This window comes from Aquarana catesbeiana, linkage group LG02 (assembly GCF_042186555.1).
Source record: "Aquarana catesbeiana isolate 2022-GZ linkage group LG02, ASM4218655v1, whole genome shotgun sequence".
NCBI classification, from domain to species: domain Eukaryota; kingdom Metazoa; phylum Chordata; class Amphibia; order Anura; family Ranidae; genus Aquarana; species Aquarana catesbeiana.
Window position 1 is genome coordinate 788,501,087 of NC_133325.1, and position 23,763 is coordinate 788,524,849.

Here is a 23,763-nt window from a genome sequence, read left to right on the forward strand (position 1 = left end):
AAGAGTGAAAAATGTAAGGGGTCTGAATACTTTCCGCCCCCACTGTGTGTAATTAGAGATAGATATAGATATAGATAGTAGATATATCTCTATCTATATCTATATCATATCTATATATATATAATATATATATATATATATATATATATATATTATATATATATTATATAGATATATCTATATAGAGATATATCCTATATATCTATATAGAGATAAATATATCTATATATCTATGTTTGGGGCTCCAAGTAATTTTTCTAGCAAGAATAATGATTTTAACTTGAAACCAACAAGTGTCAGAAAAAGGTTTAGTCTTTCAGTGGTTTAAACTTCCCTCATTTACAGACCAAACTTCATTCCTTTGATCTAAAGAACAAAACGTTACAAAGTTTATAGTTAGCTCAGCCAGGAATGTTGTGAAACTTGGCAGACTGCCTTTTTTTCCCAAAGCTGTCATCTTGAGCAAGAACTCCGCATAGAATCGGGAAAATGCATAGTTAAGATAGTGAGGGTGAAAGAACCACGATCTCGATTTTTAACGATTAACCGTGCCGCTCTACTTTCCACATGACACAGACAAACACAAAGGGATTTCTTCAGAATAACAGAAGGTAGGAACCTGCAACTATATATATATAAAAAAACACACGCACACTATTTGCACATCAGTGAAATAAACAGCAATGAAGTTAGAAAAAGAATGCTAAAAAGAAATTAGATTTTATTTAAAGACTATTCCAGACTGATAGAACCACGCACTCTCCCAAACAAAAACCGGGGCAAAGAAGTCGAAAAGCCAGAAAGAACATCCGTCACTCCTGCGAGTCTCCATGAAAATACGTTAGAGTTCAACCAAAACAATATATAATAATATGTGATAAGATTGTACAGCTCTCCGATGAAGCATTCAACATTTTTTTTTTTTAAACCTTTTAATTTTTTTTTCCTTTCAAGTTGGAGAGGAGAAGTAGAGATATTAGAAGTGAACGGTCGGAGGTAAAACTCAAAAAACGGGTCTCTTTCCCATATTTGGCGACAAGCAAGTGCAAGAAAAAAAAAAAAAAATAAAGGGTTCGTTCGTAAATTTTGCTTTTTTAATTTTCGCTTTTTTGCACGTCTGCGTTCTGCGAGGCGGTGGAGGAGATTTGAGTTTTTCTGCAGGACGTGGGCATCGGCCGGCTCTATCCTCTTGTAATAGTTCTTCTTTGTTTCGATGATTTCGAAGCCAAATTTCCTGTAGAAATCTATGGCTGACTCGTTACTGATCTGGACATGTCTGTGAAGAAAGAAAGAAAGAATGGCGTTACTTCATTTGGGCAGCACTAAATTGTTAGCACTTCCAGCCAAGCAGCACTGCGGTTGTTGGTTCCAATCCCAACCACAGCACTACCTGCCTGGAGTTTGCATGTTCCCCCTGTGCATGCGTGGGTTTCCTCCGGGTACTCTGGTTTCCTCCTCATTCCAAAGACATACTGGGTAGGTTAACTGGCTCCTGTCTAAATTGGCCCTAGTATGAATGTGAGTTAGGGACCTAGATTGTAAGCTCCTCGAGGGCAGGGACTGGTGTAAACATACAATATATATGTAAAGTGCTGCGTAAATCGACGGCGCTACACAAGTACCTAAAATAAATACTTCACTTGTAGCAACTCCATTGTCTGAGATGGTCAAGGATTTTTTTTTATAGGGGGGCTTCAAGTGCAGCTCCTAACATTATCGAAGGTAGATAATAATGGAACGCTTTCAGAAGCAGCGGTGGGGGGTGGGGGTGGGGGGGGGGGTTTTAATGGTCGTTGCCGTCAACCCACCCCCCCCCCCAGCGTTCCTCGGGCTTACCGTTTTGCCCACGAAACGATCGTACGGTGTCGCCGGTTGGTCACACAGGCAACCAAAGAGTAGATCCGCTTAGATCACCTCTATGGCCTTGGAGGACTAGAGTGACGTCATGATGTCACTTCCAACCCAGGGTGGAAGTAAACAAGTTTTTTTTTTTTTTTTTGTTTCTTCTTTTGTTTGTTTGATCTTTTGCTTTTTGAAAAAAGGTAAAAGAAGAGATTTGGGGTCCTTTTGACCCTAGACCTTTTTATAGAGAGGACCCGTCATCCTTATTGCCATCACAAGGGATGTTTACAAGTGAAGAGGGGGGGGGGGGGGGAATTAGAAAGGGTGGGCAATAGGTGGGTGATATAGGTTGGGGAAATTTTTATACGGTTATTAATAAAGGAGGGTACTTTTGTTTCCCCGGCTTTTTTTTCTTTTTGTTTATACTTTTCTGAAAAGAGGCCACAATGATGTGAACTTGAGAAGGGACGAGTTTTGAATGTCAAGTTGAAAAGGGTCTCTCAAAAGAAAGCACTGATGTGGTAAAAAAGAAAAAGAAAAAATACAAGTGATGGGGGGGGGGGGGGGGGGGGGAAGTGCCCTCATCCCTTCGTGCACAGAAGCGAACGCATGTGTAAAAATGGTGTTCTTAGCACACACGTGAGGTATCACTGTGAGCATTAGAGAGCGATAATTCTAGCACTGGACCTCCACTGTAACTCTAAACAGGTAACCTGTAAAAGACGTTTTAAACCGCTGCCTATGGAGGTTTTTCAGTATCGTAGTTTGTCGCCATTCCACGAACCGTGAGCAATTTTAAAGTGTGACGTGTTAGTTATCTATTTACTCGGCGTAACATCTTTCATATTTTACAAAAAACATTGGGGTATATATATTGTGTGGCGTTTGTTTTTTGTTTTTAAAATTCAAAAGGTATTTTCGCAAAAAAAAAAATTGCATTTGAAAAACGCTGCACAAATACCGTGACATAAAATTCCCTAGGGTCTCTTTTTTTTTTTTTTTTTTTTTAATTTAAGCAAGGAGCCTAGGGAATTTTATGTCACGTGGTATTTGCGCAGCGGTTTTTTCAATTTTTTTTTGGAGAAAGTACATTTTAATGAAGAAAAAAAAAAAAAAAAAAAAAAGGGATATTGTTTGGGGGTTACAAGTAATTTTCTAGCAAAAAATACCGATTTAAAATTGTAAACCAAGTGCCAGAAACCTGGACTTTAAGTGGTTAAAAGTCTACCCTCCCCACAGCCACCGTCCCAAAAATTAAAAGGCACCACCAGATGCATCATCAAAAAGGTCCAAACAGATATACACCAAAAAGGAGAGAAAAAAAAAAAAAAAGAAGAATGGACTAATAAAAGTCACGAAGCTAAGAGAAACCAGTTTAATCCTCTCCCTCAACTGGCCCGGGGTAAGCACCTGACAAGGTAAACAATGACTAATGAATGGACGGGAAGTACCAAGGGGCCTGCAGGTTGCACACCAGGGGCCGTATGCAGAGATATAAACAGCAGATCTGGGCAAACTATTACAAAACACTCAAATGCAAACATGTCAATTGGTTGGCCTGCTAGAATGTTTATATTTCTGTTTATCACTTTTGTGATTTCTCTTATACCCCCCCCCCCCCCCCAATCATTACATGGCATACATAGCATTGAGGCTGACACCACGCTCACTGCTGCAAATTTTCCACTTCCTGTGTCACCTGCCTCTTTTATTATTAGACTAGGAATAAGAGTCACAACAGTCGTCGTCCCCCCCCCCTGAGCTTCTCTCTGGTAAGCAGCAATAAAAAAAAAAAAAAAAAGAAAACCAGTCAAGGTGAATCTCAAAATTGTTTTTTTGTTTGAGGGATTTGCAATGACAGGGAGAGATTGCTGACATCCCAAAAAGTGTTGTTGGCTTTTCCCCCCCAAGTTAACTTTTCCTGAACTACAGAATAAGGATTTTTTCCTCACCATAGGGTTCTCTAGTCCAGCGGGGTGAGAATTGAGTAAGGGCTGACAACATTACTTCTGATGTCAGTGCAGCAGAGGTTGTGTGTGGTCAGCTTAATGTAGGAAGCTTTATGAACTCACTGGATTTCGGCAGATCAGATATTCTGTGCCTCCAGCATTCCCCCCCCAAATTTTTATTAACCACTTAAAGACCGGGCCTAATTTCCAGACTGTGTTTACAAGTTAAAAACATTCTTTTTTTTTTTTTTTTTGCTAGAAAAGTACTTAGAACCCCCCAAACATTATATATATTTTTCTAACACCCTAGAGCAGGGGTCTTCAAACTGCGGCCCTCCAGGTGTTCAGGAACTACAATTCCCATCATGCCTAGTCATGTCTGTGAATGTCAGAGTTTTACAATGCCTCATGGGATGTGTAGTTCTGCAACAACTGGAGGGCCGTATTTTGAGGATCCCTGCCCTAGAGAATAAAATGGCGGTTGTTGCAATTCTTTATGTCGCACCGTATTTGCGCAGCGGTCTTACAAGTGCACTTTGTTTTGGAAAAATACACTTTTTTGAAGAAAAAAAAAAAAAACAAACAAAAACAGTAAAGTTAGCCCAATTTTTTTTTTTTTTAATATTGTGAAAAATAAATCGTACACCGAGTAAATTGATACCACACTTCAAAATTGCGCCCGCTCGTGGAATGGCGACAAACTTTTACCCTTAAAAATCTCCATAGGCGACGTTTACAAATTTCTACAGGTTGCATGTTTTGAGTTACAGAGGAGGTCTAGGGCTAGAAGTATTGCTCTCACGCCAACGATCGCGGCGATACCTCACATTTGGTTTGAACACTGTTTTCATATGCAGGCGCTACTCACGTATGCGTTCGCTTCTGCACGCGAGCTCGGCGGGGCGTTGACCATTTTTTTTTTCCACTTTTTTTTTTTTTTAAGAAGTAAAATTAAACAAAGAAAGCTTCATTTTATATGGAAGTAAATCGCACCTCAAAAAGGCATTGGTTTCAGATATAGGAGCATTTTCACGAGTACTCGTGAAAATACTTGGTATCGGTGCAACCCTACTGTTGGCAATCAATTGCCCACAACACACATTGGTGTCACCCTCATTGGATCACACTACAGCTTATTTCAGGAAACTTACAGATAAATGTTGTCGAAGGTGCCATCTTTTTCACAAATGTTTAAGACGTGATTTAGCATCTTTGTGCCTAGAAAGCCAAAATACTTTAAAATAGGGCAAAGAAAAAAAGTACAGTACATTTTATTTAAAAAGCAGCCACACAGCTAATGCTCCCTCTGCTGATTTGAGAGCTCCAGTGCTGACCTGTCTGAAGGGAGGAGAGAGGGAAAGGGAAGTGGGAGGAGAGAGGGAAAGGAAAGTGGGAGGAGAGAGGGAAAGGAAAGTGGGAGGAGAGAGGGAAAGGAAAGTGGGAGGAGAGAGGGAAAGGAAAGTGGGAGGAGAGAGGGAAAGGAAAGTGGGAGGAGAGAGGGAAAGGAAAGTGGGAGGAGAGAGGGAAAGGAAAGTGGGAGGAGAGAGGGAAAGGAAAGTGGGAGGAGAGAGGGAAAGGAAAGTGGGAGGAGAGAGGGAAAGGAAAGTGGGAGGAGAGAGGGAAAGGAAAGTGGGAGGAGAGAGGGAAAGGAAAGTGGGAGGAGAGAGGGAAAGGAAAGTGGGAGGAGAGAGGGAAAGGGAAGTGGGAGGAGAGAGGGAAAGGGAAGTGGGAGGAGAGAGGGAAAGGGAAGTGGGAGGAGAGAGGGAAAGGGAAGTGGGAGGAGAGAGGGAAAGGGAAGTGGGAGGAGAGAGGGAAAGGGAAGTGGGAGGAGAGAGGGAAAGGGAAGTGGGAGGAGAGAGGGAAAGGGAAGTGGGAGGAGAGAGGGAAAGGAAGTGGGAGGAGAGAGAGAAAGGGAAGTGGGAGGAGAGAGAGAAAGGGAAGTGGGAGGAGAGAGAGAAAGGGAAGTGGGAGGAGAGAGGGAAAGGGAAGTGGGAGGAGAGAGGGAAAGGTGAAGTGGGAGGAGAGAGGGAAAGGGAAGTAGGAGGAGAGAGGGAAAGGGAAGGGGAGGAGAGAGGGAAAGGGAAGGGAGGAGAGAGGGAAAGGGAAGGGGAGGAGAGAGGGAAGGGAAGGGAGGAGAGAGGGAAAGGGAAGGGAGGAGAGAGGGAAAGGGAAGGGAGGAGAGAGGGAAAGGGAAGGGGAGGAGAGAGGGAAAGGGAAGGGAGGAGAGAGGAAGGGAAGGGAGGAGAGAGGGAAAGGGAAGGGGAGGAGAGAGGGAAAGGGAAGGGAAGGGAGGAGAGAAGGAAAGGAAAGTGGGAGGAGAGAGGGAAGGGAAGGGAGGAGAGAGGGAAAGGGAAGGGGAGGAGAGAGGGAAAGGGAAGGGAAGGGAGGAGAGAAGGAAAGGAAAGTGGGAGGAGAGAGGGAAGGGAAGGGAGGAGAGAGGGAAAGGGAAGGGGAGGAGAGAGGGAAAGGGAAGGGAAGGGAGGAGAGAAGGAAAGGGAAGGCAGGAGAGAGGGAAGGGAGGAGGGAAGAATTGCTTGTTGCGCATCTGAAGCAGACTAATGATATCACCCGTCCTGTCAATGAATGCTTTATGAGCAAATTGCACACCTGAATGTCCCATAGTGCTGCAGCTCCCTCTCTAACCACTTGACGAACAAACACAGAAAAAAGTACTAGTTACTTACCAGTAACTGTCTTTCTGGGAAATCTTCCAGGACGGCACACCTGAGAGATGAGAGGCTCCTCCCCACAGGAAACACAATCAATCAACAGCTGTTTTAAGTCCACACCCTTCCCCCTGATCCTCAGTTTGTAGAGAAGTAACTCCTGAACCTGGTTCACAAGGGAAATCATTCCTCATAGGCACTCACCTTCTAGTGTTCTAAAATTTTCCCTCCTCCAACGTGTGGGAAGTAGGCCTGCCGTCCTGGAAGATTTCCCAGAAAGACAGTTACCGGTAAGTAACTAGTACTTTTCTCAAGTCATCTTCCAGGACGGCACACCTGAGAGGATAATCAAGTACCTCAGGACTACCTTAGGGTGGGACCACTGCAAGACTCTTGGCGAACCTTGGTTCTGCAGTAAGCTTTACCTTTACTCCATATGCTTGATGAAGGTATCTTAGCTGGATCATGCGGCTGATCTGCCGGTCTACTCCACCGGTGTCCCTGCCTTCTCTGTTTCGGATGCAGGATCTAGGTGGAGTGGGCTCTTAAACATGGAATCAGAAAACATGTTAAACTTGTAGGTTATCAATGTTGCCTGTCACACATCTACCAACAATGGCCTATTCTGCCTATAGGTGCTGTTTAGAACCACTAAAAAGATTAATCGGAGACCTGTGTTGTAAGACAAGGATACTACATTGATCCATAAGGGGGCCTGTCTTAACACAACCCTGTCCAGGGAAATAAAACTGCCAAAAAAGGGGGGCCCCTGACAGACAACCCCTTTTTGTTAATTTTTAGCTTTACGTCAGCAAAGACTGAAGGGAAACCTACTTAAGGGAAATAGATTAACAAAAACTTAATCCCTGGGTTTAAGGCATGCCCAATCTATAGTTTTACTTACGCCTGAGAGCCTACTCAGGAGATTAACATCTATAGCAGGAGAAGAACACTCATATTGCTACATCTAGTTTTGCTAGAAGGGCAAAATGAAGGCCATGCACCGAGCTGTAACCTATTTGGTCGGGTATACATGTTTATACTTCATCTTCAGGCCATAAAACTCCTCTGAACCAAACTTCCTAAGTTCTTATTAAACAGGGCGATTCATTATCGCCTTCCTCCAGTGACCCATAACTCTACTGGGCTTCAACCCTAGGAAATGGCTCTGGCATCCCTGAATGTAAGGGGTCGAGGCTTTCTGACATGTGACATCTGCACCAGAACTCCTGGCCCTTTCACAGAAGAGAAGGCTGAAATACAAAAAGGTGATACATGTATTATTAATATCACAAATAAAAAAAATCATAGATTGTGGACATAGCACAATAGATTTAGACAGAAAGGACACAAGCATAGACATCAATGTTGTGTGACTAGCTAAACCAAAATATCAAATATGGGAAGAGACCCAAATCTGAACCTCACAGTCTGGTTTTCTGATGTGCGGCCAATATGTAAGCATTAAGACACAAACACACCTTAAATGCTGCGCATTTCTGAAGTGCAGCTAGCTAGGTCATAACTGGTAAATACAGAAAGGACGGGAACCCCCTTTTACAGTGGTGTTTTACTGATGTACAGCAAAACAAGGCTATAACGAGAAGACAGAAAGACCCAAACTTCTATGTTGCGTATTTATGACGAACCACCAAGTACAGTTATAAGACAATCCTTCCTGTTATGCAGTTCTGTAGTGCAGTTACATAGAACCAACAGAGAAAGAACACAAGCAACCTACAGCGTTTTGTTTTTCTGAAGTGCCATAAGGTAAGGCAATATAAAACAGAAAGCACCAAAAAGCTTCAATGTTGAGTACTTCTGCTGTGCAGCAACATAAAAACAAACGACAGACAGCCTTTACAGCTGCGATCTTTCTGGTCTACTGCAAAATAAGGCAATAACTCCACAATGAGTATTCCTGCAGCATTGCAAAACCTGAACCAGAAGGGACAGATAAGCTTAGGGTTCCCACACCCGTGCGACCCAACCTGCCACTTGGGACTGCAAGACGCATGAGAAGTCATATACTATGGCTTCCAAAGGGTATCATTCGTGACTGTGCGACTCCAGGTCGCAGCGTATCCAGCAGTCCCCTGCTTACGGAACCCCAGACCTCAAGATTACACAGGTCGCAGGAAAAGCAGTTTTCGGGTCGAACAAACAAGGGGTCCCCATGCTGTGGCTCCCTGGAGGAGTGCAGCCAACAACCCCCTACTGTGTATACCTAAGAAACAGCAAGGAAGATCAATGAGAAACACCACTTACTGCTGTGCCTTTCTGATATACGGACGATAAGGCAGTAAATATAGGACATACAGGACACAATGTTCAATCTTTGTGTATGTCTGATGTGTAGCATATACCAATACTGAGCAGAGATGTCATTACTCTCAATGTGTCTCCCTGCTGAGCAGCAAAAACAAATCAGAAAAAGACAAACAACCTTCACTGTTGTGTCCTTTCTGATATGCAGCCAATAAGGCAGTAAACCTTCAATTTTGTATGTGTCTGATGTGCAACAACAATCTTGAATAGAGATAGCACATCCATATTCAAGTGATTTGGCATGTGACTCAACATGTCAAATCGCATGCCTAAAATTGGCAGCCATTGCCGTTAATAGCACTGTCTGAATCAGCCCGGGCCACTTTGTGGTGCTGCACTGATTACCAATGGCAGTATGTGTACTACCCCTGGCACAGGTTCAATTTTGTATTTTCCAACAAAATCAGGACCATCCGTCATCACTGCTGCCTTTCCGATAAGCAACCAATAAGGCAGTAATACAGGACCCACAGACAGACCTCAATCTTGTATATCTCTGATGTGCAATAATATAACAGTTCTGAATAGAGATAGCACATCCATATTGAAGTGATTTGGCATGCAACTCAACATGTCAAAGTCGCATGCCTAAAATCGGCAGCCATTGCTGTTAATAGCGCTGTCTGAATCAGCACGTCACTTTGTGGTGCTGCACCGATTACAAATCCACAGACAAACTTCAATCGTGTATATCTCTAATGTGCAACAATCTAACAATTCTGAATAGAGATAGCACATCCATATTGAAGCGATTTGGCATGCGACTCACATGTCAAATCGCATGCCTAAAATTGGCAGCTATTGCCGTTAATAGCACTGTCTGAATCAGGACGAAGCCACCTTGTGGTGCTGTACCGATTACCAAAGGCAGTATATGTACTACCCCTGCCATCAATCTTTCCTGCTGCCTTTCTGATAAGCAACCAATAAGGCAGTAATACAGGACACAAAAACCCCACAAAACAGACCCCAATCTTGTCTGATGTGCAGCAATATAACAATTATGAGCAGAAATGTCATCACCAGACTCAATGATGTGCGTTTCTGGCGTGCGGCACAAAACCAGAAAGTACAGACCACCTTCCCTGTTGTATTTTCTGATCTGTAGCCAAACAAAGCAGTACCTTTAGGATATAAAGGACACCCAACAAGCTTCAGCAGAGAGGTCACAAATCTCAATGTGTACTTTAGTTGTGCCACAAAACATCCCAGCAAGGACAAACCTTCACTACTGAGGTCTACTGGTGAGCAGCCAAGAAGGAGTCATGGTGTATCCCTTTATGAAATAACCAAACAGGAGCAAATTATTTCATAGGCATAGCCTGGGCTGTAGATACTAATCCTTCACCACCAGTGAAGGAACCAATCCTAAAATGGTTGGACACCTTACTATAGTAGCTGTTGTCCTACCTTACCTCCGTAGATTGAGCAAACGCTAGCCAGCTCATACACGGGTGGGGCTGATCAGTAACTAAAGTCTCAATGAGCCCAGCCCTAGAGACCAATATAAGACCTCTAAAAAGGGTGGTTACCAATTTAGCCTAGAGGTAAATAGCCACCTGCAGCCCTTAACCCCTTCCCGCCGACCGAACGCACATATGCGTCCTCGGCTTTCCGGGGTTATACCGGGATGATGCCCGCAGCTGCAGGCATCATCCCGGTACCGTTGTTTTCAGCGGGCGATCGGCTACCCGAATATAACAACCGATGCGGCTAAAAGCCGCTCGGCTGTTATACCGGAGGAGCGGGAGGGGACATCCCCCCCCTCCCGCCGCTGTTACCGGGCCTCCCGTGCGATCGGGAGGCCCGGTGTCCATTCGGGAATCTCCGGCGGCTGGGGGCGGGCTGGAACGAAGCTGTGAGCGGCTTCGTTCCAGCCTTCTAATTGTAAACGCGGAAGCGACGTCATGACGTCACTTCCCGTTTACTCGGCTGCCAATGGCGCCGAATTTAAAAAAGTACACAGTATTCAGAATCGCCGTTTTCGGCGATCTGAATACTTTGAAGTGTAAAGGAGGGATGGGGGGTCTTTTAGACCCCCCATCCCTCCATAAAGAGTACCTGTCACCACATATTACTGTCACAAGGGATGTTTACATTGCTTGTGACAGCAATAAAAGTAAAAAAAAAAAAAAAATTTTAAACACAATTTATAAAAGTACAAAAATAAATAAAAAAAAAAAAAAAAAAAATTTTTTAAAGCGCCCCCGTCCCCGCGAGCTCGCGCAGCGAAGAAAACGCATACGGAAGTCCCGCCCGCATATGTAAACGGTGTTCAAACCACACATGTGAGGTATCGCCGCGATCGTCAGAGCGAGAGCAATAATTCTAGCCCTAGACCTTCTCTGTAGCTCAAACCTGGTAACCGTAAAAAATTTTTAAAGCGTCGCCTATGGAAATTCATAGGTACCGTAGTTTGTCGCCATTCCACGAGTGCGTGCAATTATAAAGGGTGACATGTTTGGTATCTATTTACTCGGCGTAACATCATCTTTCACATTATACAAAAAAAATTGGGGTAACTTTACTGTTTGGATTTTTTAAAATTCATGAAAGTGTCACTTTTCCAAAAATTTGCGTTTAAAACACCGCTGCACAAATACCGTGTGATAAAAAATATTGCAACAATCGCCATTTTATTCTTTAGACTCTCTTCTAAAAAAATATATATAATGTTTGGGGGTTCTAAGTAATTTTCTAGCAAAAAATATGGATTTTAACTTGTAAACACCAAATTTCAAAAATAGGCTTAGTCATGAAAGGGTTAAACAAGCAATCATATAGCCATCTAGCTCTTGCATATGTTTGCACAGAAAATCCTTAATCAAAGGATATAGGAAAAACGATTTATGGTAAATCGCTTTTAGATCTGTCACTGAGTGGACTGTAGCCCAAACCAACAAAAAGGTTTTTCTTACCCCCTGCATTAAAATATAACCACAATGTAAGAGTGGAGTGGGAGGTTGGAGCTTATGAAAAGTTACCCATAGCAAGCAACCCCCAAAAGGAGGATCTGTCACAAGGGAACCCCTACTGTGCCACACAGAAGCTTGGTCCCTGCCACATTGTTGAAAGTTAGGTCAGCTTTTAAGCATCTTGGAGCAACTTTAAGCAGATTCCTAGCAGCTGGGCTAATAGGGCCAGATAACCTAGTGCACCTGCTGAGCAAGGGAGCTTACTCCTGAATCCTTCAACCATTGCACCCTTAATAACTTGTTCAGTGGTATACCTGGCCAGTAAGGAACTCTTTGTTCTACCAGGTCACCCTCTTTGCTGTATTCACCCCTACTAATGTACCACAACCGGGTATGTAGGGAGAGGCTGGCAACCTACTGTTGTGATAACCACAGTGTCTCTGCTATAAGAGGAAGCTGTGGCTGGTGGTTTTTAGCAGTAGCTTCTGGGCTATTTTGTTATGGAGACCCCAGGTCCTGCACTGCACCACTCAGTAAATACAGGTGGAAGGGGAAAAAATGCCTTACCAACCTCTTTCCCATCTGAGGTGGTTTAGGCACACTCGCTCCTCTGCACCACTTGTCCACCATACAGCATCTCTGATGTAGGAGGGAGCTGTGGCTGGTGTCTTTAGCAAAAGCTTCTGGGCTATTTGAATCCAGACCCCAGGGGAGATTATCTCAAATGCCCAGAAACCATCTGGCTGGGTTTGGGGATTTTTGACTCACCGTTGTCGTCTTCCCCTTTTTCCACAGCCACCGGGCTTGCTTTTCCATCCTTATGGTCAACACGCAAGGAGGATAGCCGCCAAAGTGCCACCCCCCCCCCCCCCCCCCACAACTGCTGTCCCTTTAGGGAGCTGCAAATTTAGGCTGTGTCCTGCTCTGTCCAGTCAGTATATACACATGGGGGGGGGGGGGCAATGCCGTACGTTCCTCATTCCCATCTGAGGTGGCTTAGGCAGACATTCACCATAGTAAACTGGTGCCTCCTCGAAAGGAGGATGTGGGCGCCTGCTCCTGCTGACTCTCAGCCTTCCCTCCTGGGTAAGAACGTGGGTCGTTCAGGCGGTGCCCTCCCCAGCAGCCCACGCGAGCTACCAGGGACCCAGGAGTCAGGGGATACGATCCCCCTGGAAAGAACCGACGGCCAGCACCCCCGTCTGAAAGGACTTCCGGACAGGTAAGGGGGGGAGACAGGATAAAGGCCCCTGAAGTTCTGGAGACACCACTGTACCCAGGGGCCTTCAGCTCTCAGGGGGGCTTTCCCAGTTTCTGCTGCCCCCCCTGAGGAAAGGATAGGGGAACCCCCCGGGAAGGATAAATATATCCCGCCAGACCCAGAGGCTTCCCAGGCATTTGGTCCAGCTCCCAGGGGGGAGACCACCAGCCCCAGGCTTCGGTCATTTGGAAAAAAACAAACAGTTTCGCCGTGTAGGGAGAAACACAATCAAAAACTGAGGATCAGGGGGAAGGGTGTGGACTTAAAACAGCTGTTGATTGATTGTGTTTCCTGTGGGGAGGAGCCTCTCATCTCAGGTGTGCCGTCCTGGAAGATGACTTGAGAAATAAATGTGTATATATTAATTTATTTTTTTGCATCATGTGTGGTGGGATTGTGCAGTTATTCAGATATACTGGTTTATACCATACAAATGGTTTCCTTTTGTGCAATATACCTTTTTACTCCCCAAACATTGAATAGACCTACCTATTCCTAGCCTTCGGTACGGTGCCAAGCACCCCAGGGTCATGATGTACAGTCTCTTCTGATTCTGGGAGTGATCCACCCTACAGCATACGGCTCCCACTGCAATGTCGTTGAAATAAGCTGCAAAGAAAAGAAAAAAAAAAACAAAAAAACCCATCAGTACAAAATAACATTCATAAATAAAATGCAAATATTTTTAAAAGGTAAAAATACAATGTTGGTTCACCTTTTCATGTATGTGTGTGTATACATTATATATATATATATATATATATATATATATATATATATATATATATACACACACAGTGGCTTGCGAAAGTATTCGGCCCCCTTGAACTTTTCAACCTTTTGCCACATTTCAGGCTTCAAACATAAAGATATAAAATTTTTATTTTTTGTGAAGAATCACCAACAAGTGGGACACAATTGTGAAGTGGAACGAAATCTTTTGGATTTTTGAAACTTTTTTAACTAATAAAAAAATGAAAAGTGGGGCGTGCAAAATGATTCGGCCCCCTTGCGTTAATACTTTGTAGAGCCACCTTTTGCTGCGATTACAGCTGCAAGTCGCTTGGGGTATGTCTCTATCAGTTTTGCACATCGAGAGACTGAAATTCTTGCCCATTCTTCCTTGCAAAACAGCTCGAGCTCAGTGAGGTTGGATGGAGAGCGTTTGTGAACAGCAGTTTTCAGCTCTTTCCACAGATTCTCGATTGGATTCAGGTCTGGACTTTGACTTGGCCATTCTAACACCTGGATACGTTTATTTGTGAACCATTCCTTTGTAGATTTTGCTGTATGTTTGGGATCATTGTCTTGTTGGAAGATAAATCTCCGTCCCAGTTTCAGGTCTTTTGCAGACTCCAACAGGTTTTCATCCAGAATGGTCCTGTATTTGGCTGCATCCATCTTCCCCTCAGTTTTAACCATCTTCCCTGTCCCTGCTGAAGAAAATCAGGCCCAAACCATGATGCTGCCACCACCATGTTTGACAGTGGGGATGGTGTGTTGAGTGTGATGAGCTGTGTTGCTTTTACGCCAAACATATCGTTTTGCATTGTGGCCAAAAAGTTTGATTTTGGTTTCATCGGACCAGAGCACCTTCTTCCACATGTTTGGTGTGTCTCCCAGGTGGCTTGTGGCAAACTTTAGACGAGACTTTTTATGGATATCTTTGAGAAATGGCTTTCTTCTTGCCACTCTTCCATAAAGGCCAGATTTGTGCAGTGTACGACTGATTGTTGTCCTATGGACAGACTCTCCCACCTCAGCTGTAGTTCTCTGCAGTTCATCCAGAGTGATCATGGGCCTCTTGGCTGCATCTCTGATCAGTCTTCTCCTTGTCTGAGCTGAAAGTTTAGAGGGACAGCCAGGTCTTGGTAGATTTGCAGTGGTCTGATACTCCTTCCATTTCAAAATGATCGCTTGCACAGTGCTCCTTGGGATGTTTAAAGCTTGGGAAATCTTTTTGTATCCAAATCCGGCTTTAAACTTCTCCACAACAGTATTACGGACCTGCCTGGTGTGTTCCTTGGTCTTCATGATGCTCTCTGCGCTTTCAACAGAACCCTGAGACTATCACAGAGCAGGTGCATTTATATAGAGACTTGATTACACACAGGTGGATTCTGTTTATCACCATCAGTCATTTAGGACAACATTGGATCATTCAGAGATCCTCGCTGAACTTCTGGAGTGAGTTTGCTGCACTGAAAGTAAAGGGGCCGAATCATTTTGCACGCACCACTTTTCAGTTTTTTAATTGCTAAAAAAGTTTAAAATATCCAATAGATTTCGTTCCACTTCACAATTGTGTCCCACTTGTTGGTGATTCTTCACAAAAAATTAAAATTTTATATCTTTATGTTTGAAGCCTGAAATGTGGCAAAAGGTTGAAAAGTTCAAGGGGGCCGAATACTTTTGCAAGCCACTGTATATATATATATATATATATATATATATATATATATATATATATATATATATATATATATATATATATATATATATACATACACACACACACACACACACATACATATACACACACAGCGGCTCCCCCGGGCAGGAACACGTAATCATTCGGGAGGCAGAATGGTGTTCTGTGAGAAGGGAAGGTAGCGATCCTGTATTTCTGCTAAGCAGGAACATGGATCTCTGCCTTCCCATAGTAAAATCACCCCCCCCCCCCCCCCCGACAGTTATCAAGCACTCCCTAGGAGCACATTTAACCCTTTGATTGCCCCTGTTAACCCCCTTCTCTGCCAGTGTCATTAGTACAGTGACAGTGCATATATTTAGCACTGATCACTGTATTGGTGTCACTGGTCCCCCGTAAAGCGTCACTTAGACCCCATAGACGCTATTAGATTTTCTGCAGATGTTTGTCTTCGGATTTACCAAAACCATATAAAATTATGTCAAACCTTAACCACTTAAGGACTGAGCCTCTTTTTTAGATGTGTTGTTTGCTAGGTTTTTTTTTGCTAGAAAAAAAATGTATAATGTTGGGGGTTCTAACACCCTAGAGAATAAATTGGCAGTCGTTGCAATACTTTGTCACACCGTATTTTTTGAAAAAAAATACACTTTTTTTAATTAAAAAACAAGACAACAGTAAAAAGTTAGCCCAATTTTTTTTTTATATTGAAAGATAGACAATGTCACGCCGAGTAAACTGATACCCAACATGTCACGCTTCAAAATTGCGCCCGCTCGTGGAATGGCGACAAACTTTTACCCTTATAAATCTCCATAGGCGACATTTAAAAAAAATTCTACAGGTTGCATGTTTTGAGTTACGGGGAGGTCTAGGGCTAGAATTATTGCTCTCGCTCTACCGATCGCGGTGATACCTCACATGTGTGGTTCGAACACCGTTTTCATATGCGGGCGCTACTCGCGTATGCGTTCGCTTCTGCACGCGAGCTCGGCGCGCAGAAGCGTATTTTACCTTTTATTTTTACACTGTTAAAAAAAAAAAAAAAAAAGTGTCACAAATTCGGTCATTTAGACAGTTTGTTTTTCGGCCAGTTAATGGGCACAAAATCGATAATCGTTTGGACGTTTTTGAGCCGAAAAAAAAAAACAGACGAGTTTGGAAATTTTCTGCCAAACGAACGATAAATTGAAAAGGTTAATGTGTTTGCCATCCGAACTATCTGCACAAGGTATATGTAAAAAAAAAAAAAGAACATAAAATGCATTCATGTCCACTGAACAATTTATCGGTCATTACATGAGGACACCATTGTTTGCGCTCACGGCCAAATGTTCTTTGTTCGAAAATGGGTGCATCCAATTTTTCGTACAGCGTATGGCCAGCATAAGTGTCAGATTTTTCATTTAGGCTGAAAAAACAAAACAAACCCATCAGAGAGATAGCAAAAACATTAGGTGTTTTTACACAGAGTGGCCCCGATCCTCCTCTTCCGGGGGGGCCCTCAGCGGCGCACCTGGCTCCTCCTCTTCTCGAGTGTCCCCACGGAGAGCCGCATTCCAAACGGGGCACTCTCTCGTGTCCTGCTGCTGCGTCTATTGACACAGACAGCAGGACTCTGCCCCCGCGTCATTGGATTTGATTGACAGCAGCGGGAGCCAACGGCTGCACTGCTATCAATTTATCCAAATCAGGACACGAGACACCGGCTGGAGTGGGTGTGCTCGTCCCCGGGACTGGAAAGACCGGGTTCAGGTAAGTTAAAAGGGGGGCTGCTGCATCCCAGGAGGTTTTTCACCTTAATGCATAGGATGTATTAAGGTGAAAAACCTAGGAGGGTTGCAACCCCTTTAACCAGTTCAGCCCCGGAAGGATTTGTCCTCTTAATGAACAGGCCATTTTTTTTTTGCGATTCGGCAGTGCGCCACTTTAACTGACAATTGTGTGGTCGTGCGACGTTGTACTCAAATAAAATTGATTTCTTTTTTTTCCCCCACAAATAGAGATTTCTTTTGGTGGTATTTGATCACCTCTGCGGTTTTTATTTTTTTGCACTATAAACAGAGCGACAAAGAAAAAAAAAACAACAATTTACAAATTTTAACTTTTTGCTGTAATACATATCCAAAAAAAAAAAAAAAAAAAAAAAAAATTATAAAAAAAAAAGCCAAATGTATTCATCAGTTTAGGCTGATCTATATTCTTTATGTTTTGGGAAAAAAGAAATAAAATATAACCGCAATAGGCGTATATTGATCGGTTTGCGCAAGTTATCACGTCTACAAACTATGGGATAGATTTAGGGACTTTTAGCTTTTTTTTTTATTGTTTTTACTAGAAATGGTGGCGATCTGTGATTTTCTAGCGGGACGGCGACATTGCGGCGGACAAATCTGACCCCAAATTACACTTTTTGGAGACCAGTGACAATTATTACATTGATCAGTGCTATAAAAATGCACTGATCAATGTATAAATGATCCTGGCAGGGAAGGAGTTAACATTAGGGGGGCGATCAAGAATTTAACTGTGTTCCCTGGGTGTGTTCTAACTGTGGGGGGGGGGGATGGACTGTCAGGGAGATGACAGATCGCTGTTCCCGATGACTGGGAACAGTAGATCTCTGTCATGTCCCCCTGTTCTGCTCTGTACTAGGCGATCGTGGGTTGGGGACGGACAGAGTCCGCTCGACCAGCGGGCATGCTCCCGCAGCGTGTGCCCGCCACTGCGCGAGCCGCCGTACAGCTACGCCAATTTGCGCAGGAAAGCCAACCTGACCTGCTGCCGTATTACGACGGCAGCTGTTCTGCAAGCAGTTAAGCAAACACATCCAAACTCATGTTAAATAGGAGTCAGTACACACCTGCCATAGTTTAAAATGCCTCTGAATAACCCCAAATAAAAGTTCAGCTGTTCTAGTAGGTCTTTCCTGACATTTCTTAGTCGCATCCTACAGCACAAGCCATGGTCCGCAGAGAGCTTCCAAAGCATCAGAGGGATCTCATTGTTAAAAGGTATTAGTCAGGAGAAGGATACCAAAGAATTTCCAAGGCATTAGATCTACCATGGAACACAGTGAAGACAGTCATCATCAAGTGGAGAAAATATGGCACAACAATGACATTACCAAAAACTGGATGTCCCTCCAAAATTGATGAAGATGAGAAGAAAACTGGTCAGGGAGGCTGCCAAGAAGCCTACAGCAACATTAAAGGAGCTGCAGGAATATCTGGCAAGTACTGGCTGTGTGGTGACCACAATCTCCCGTATTCTTCATATGTCTGGGGTATAGTGGAAGACAGAAGCCTTTTCTAACCGAGAAAAACATCCAAGCCCGGCTAAATTTTCCAAAAACACATCTGAAGTCTCCCAAAAGAATGTGGGAAAATGTGTTCTGGTCTGATGAAACCAAGGTTGAACTTTTTGGCCATAATTCCAAAAGATAGATTTGGTGCAAAAATAACACTGCACACATCACCAAAAGAAAACCATACCCACTGTAAAGCATGGTGGTGGTAGCATAATGTTTTAGGGCTGTTTTTCTTCAGCTGGAAGAGGGGCCTTAGTCATGGTAGTGGGAATTATGAACAGTTCCAAATACCAGTCAATATTGGCACAAAACCTTCAGGCTTCTGCTAGAAAGCTGAACATGAAGAGGAACTTCATCTTTCAGCATGGCAACAACACAAAGCATACATCCAAATCAACAAAGGAATGGCTTCACCAGAAGATGATTAAAGTTTTGGAATTGCCCAGCCAGAGGCCAGACCTGAATCCCATTGAAAATCTGTGGGGTGATGTGAAGAGGGCTGTGCTCAGGAGATGCCCTCACAATCTGACAGAATTGGAGTGTTTTCGCAGAGAAGAGTAGGCAAATATTGCCAAGTCAAGATGTGCCATACTGATAGACTCACACCCAAAAAGACGGAGTGCTGTAAAAAAAAAAAAAAAAAAAAAAAAAAAAAAAAAAATCAAAAAAGGTGCTTTAAGAAAGTATTGATTTAAGGGTGTGCACACTTGGCCGCATGCCGACCAGCCGCCGCAGTTGTACTGACGCAACTAGGCTCGGCTGTGCGAATCGCCGTCATGGTATGTAGGTACCATAGACAGCCACTCGGCTCCGTGGGCTAGCCCCCTGCTCGCCCACGGAGCCGATGAGAGTGCCCGGCGGTTGCGATCACCTCCGGGCTCCTGCGATCGCTCGGGACACACCAAGACCGGGGATCTGTGTGTGTGTAAACACACAGTTTCCGGTTCCTTGAGGGGAGAAGAGACAGATCGTCTGTTCATACAGTGTATGAACAGACGATCTGTCATCTCCCCTGCACAGTCCCCTTTAGTTAGAACATGTACTAGGACACACTTAACCCCTTCACTGCCCTCTAGTGGTTAACCTCTTCACTGCCAGTGACATTTTTACAGTAATGCAATTTTATAGCATTGATCGCTGTAAAAATGCCAATGGTCCCAAAAATGTGTCAAAATTGTCTGACGTGTCCGCCATGTCGCAGTCCCGATAAAAAAAAAAAGCAGATCGCCGCCATTACTAGTTAAAAAAATAAATAAATAAAAAATGTTATAAAAAAAAAAAAAAAAAAAAAAAAAAAAAAAAAAGCCATAAAACTATCCTTTATTTTTTTAGACGCTATAACTTTTACACAATATACACTTGTGATTTTTTTTTTAGCAAAAATATGTAGAAGAAAAACATATCGGCCTGAACTGAGGACAAAAAAATGTTATATATATTTTTTGGGGGATATTCATTATAGCAAAAAGTAAAAAATATTGCGTCTTTTTCAAAATTGTTGCTCTTCGTTTATAGCGCAAAAAATAAAAAAGCGCAGAGGCGATCAAATACCACCAAAAGAAAGCTCTATTTGTGGGGGGGGAAAAAAAAAGACATAAATTTTGTTTGGGCGCAACGTCGCACGGCCGCGCAATTGTGTCAGTTAAAACGACGTAGTGCCGAATGGCAAAAAGTGCTCTGGTCAGGAAGGGGTAAAATCTTCCGGGCTGAAGTGGTTAAGCAACCATATTTTAATTTTTACTTCCTTCCACCCTAAAAGATTTAGGTTTGTTGTTCAACTGAGTTGTACAGTTTGTAGGTCACATTAAAAAAGGTGGAAAAAGTTCTGAAATTATTTATCTTTATCTCATTTTTTTTTATATCACAAAAACCTGAAATTTTAAACAGGGGTGTGTAGACTTTATATCCACTGTATGTGATAAAAACACATGTTGCATATCACCCCACACGCCGGAATGACAGCAATATTTCTAGCAGCAGACCACCTCTGTAACACTAAACTGATGACCTTTTAAAAGGGTCTATAGAAAATCTAGGGTACTAAAGTTTGTCGCCAGTTCACAGACGCACACAAATCTAAGGTTTGACATGTTGGGTATCTATTTACTCAGTGCAACCGCAGCTTTTATATTTTAACAAAATATTGGGTAAATTTGTTGTGTTTGTGTGCCATAAAATTAAATTTTAGTATATATATATATATATATATATATATATATATATATATATATATATATATATATATATATATATATATATATATATTTTTTTTTTTTAACTGAAATTTTGCGTTTCCTAGACCTTTGCGGTAATGTGTGACATAAAAAAATTGGCGCTACCGCCATTTTATTCTACGTCTATAGCAGTGATGGTAAACCTTGGCACCCCAGATGTTTTGGAACTACATTTCCCATGATGCTCATGCACTCTGCAGTGTAGATGAGCATCATGGGAAATGTAGTTCCAAAAAAATCTGGGATGCCAAGGTTCGTCATCACTGCCCTAGACAGAGAATAAAATGGCGGTAGGTCCAATTTTCTTATGTCACACAACATTACTGCAAAGGTCGAGGGCAGGGGTCTCAACCTGGCAGCTCTCCAGCTGTTGCGAAACTACAAGTCCCATGATGCACTGCAAGGCTGAGAGTTCAAGCCACAGGCAGAGGCATGATGGGACATGATAGTTTTGCAATAGCTGGAGGGCCGCCAGTTTGGTCTAGAGCAGTGATGGCGAACCTTGGCATCCCAGATGTTTTGGAACTACATTTCCCATGATGCTCAACTACACTGCAGAGTGCATGAGCATCATGGGAAATGTAGTTCCAAAACATCTGGGGTGCCAAGGTTCTCCATCACTGCTCTAGGGTGTCTGCTTTCAGAAAATATATGTTTTGGGAGTATTATGTAATCTTCAGGGCTTTTTTTTTTTCTTTTTAATTGGCTCTAGCAGCGAAAGGGTACAGCAAAGATGAACACGAAGGCTCCGGCACGTACCAAGTTTTGCAAGCTCCCCGACTTCCAAGACGTCCTTGTAGAATTTGTCATTGTAGCTGACTGGGAAGATGACCTGGTTCAGCCTTTTCAACTGTTTTATGTTGTGTGGAGTCACATCCCCCAGCTCGATCCGGCTACTGGAACAAAGCAAAACATGCTGAATTATCACTCCACAGACAGAAGCCTAAAAAAAGCAAAAACTACACAATGAAAACAGAAAAAAAAAAAAAGAAGAAGAAGAATGACTTCAGAGGACGAGGGGGCACACGTTCCCGCCACGCACCAAACCCAGGCAGCCTGCTCACATTTGTGCACTGTGATAACGTGTGATAGAAACCAGCACCGCACTTGTGTACACAGGCCCCATGTCAAAAACAATTTACAAACAGTAAATGCAATTTAGAATGCAATTTAGTCACGTAACAATAAAAACATAAAAAAAAACAAATCACACGGTATTCAAGGCCTCTAAGCTTTAACATATGATTTCAGCTTTACAAATGACTATAGTTTGTAATGGCCAAGTTGGCCCTAATAAGCCATTTGCTCTCCATAACTATGACGGCATGGCGTGCGCTGTAATATGTACTGTTGTAGCATTAGCCAAAGTATGCGGCGCTCTGTACCGGCTGCAGAATGGGTGAATGCATCTCCAACATTTAGGTGAAATATATATATATATATATATATATATATATATATATATATATATATATATATATATAGAAATGTGCAAAGACTGCACCATCGTTTAAACATACAATCGTCCAAAGTTCTAGGGGACAGAAATGACACCGACAGCTGACCATGTGACTAAGTGTGGTCTCAGCATCATGGTGACCGCGAGCAAGCTGCTGCCCTTGTGCCAAGCGCAACGCCCGTCTCCGAGAAGGGGGAAAAAAAAAAAAAAAAAAAAAGAGGCTAGCCAGCAGGAAAGGCCATAGTGCACGGGCAATCTAAATCCTTGTATCATCATCAGTCTAGTTCTGTATGGAGGTTTTAAGTGACAAACAAGCGGCAGATCGAAGACGCAGCGATACGAGGCGCTGATCTCATACCAGGCGCTGATCTCCGGTGTTCCAGCTTTATGACATGCTATGTTTTCCCGAGCCTGTGAAAAGCATTTCAAACTTACCAGTATTCAGAGATGGTTGCATTGCTCATAGCTATAAATAGCTCCTGACCGTCCTCAGAAGGAATGCGTTGCCCTGAAAACGGATCCCACTGCAGATCACTCCACCAAGCCCAAAAATATACTTCCAGCCATCGACTTGTTTAAATTTAGTCTGAAAGGGGGGGGACCATCCTCCGATCCACACTGACTGAAGAGTTGTGCCCGGTGCAAGGATCTACACGGGGTCTGTAGGCATGTGGTAATACACCCCCCCCCCCCCCCCATCTGTTCCCAAACAAAGATTTTCTCTGCAGCTTATAAAACGGACAACATTTTTATTATTATAATTATCCGCTGTCTAAACGTTTACGATGAAAAGTTTGTCTTTACACGGCCAGCCTGATCCAGGGGGAACCTAATAATCCAATTTGGATGTACATAACAGGAATAGAACTGTTTGTCTCTTGAAAGATCATTCCCCCACCCCCCCCCCCCCCCACCTGTTACAGTGTTGTGAGGTTTAGGTACGCAGCATGCACACATTGTCCACCGGACACAGCCAAGGACTGATCACCGTACCAGTCCATTGCCAGTACCATGTGACCGCTGTAACCAATCATAGCAGGTCACATCACAGTTGCAAACAATGGATGGTTTCCTTTCAAGTCATCTACTGTGCGGCTAGCTGTGATTGGTCACAGTGATCACATGGTACAGGCTGGGCCAATCACAGTCCATCTGTGCCAAGTGATCAGCTGTGGCCAATCAAAGAAAAACCAAACAGAATGAATCGAGTTCATTCAGTAAAATGCTTGCTTACAATAGAAAAAAAAAAAAAAAAAAAAACACTGATCACTTCCCCAGAGGTAGTATATTGTTACTATGGTAACATCATATTGCTCTGGTCAGCATGTTAAAAATATATTTTTTAAATACACACTTTAATATATATAT

General features: G+C 43.1%; 1 protein-coding gene and 1 long non-coding RNA gene across 2 annotated transcripts in view; one reads left to right on the forward strand and one right to left on the reverse strand.

The window, feature by feature from the left end:
• Nucleotides 1-23,763, forward strand: part of LOC141129421 (uncharacterized) — a 36,757-nt gene that overhangs the window by 1,349 nt on the left and 11,645 nt on the right. The gene's annotated exons all lie outside the window — the stretch shown is intronic.
• On the reverse strand, nt 1,015-23,429 carry LOC141129882 (N-alpha-acetyltransferase 50-like). Its single transcript, XM_073617924.1, is given in 7 exon segments — nt 1,015-1,142; nt 1,144-1,276; nt 4,943-5,009; nt 13,451-13,570; nt 21,696-21,879; nt 22,708-22,806; nt 23,406-23,429. Coding segments are annotated over 7 exon segments (675 nt in total). The 3' UTR covers nt 1,015-1,094.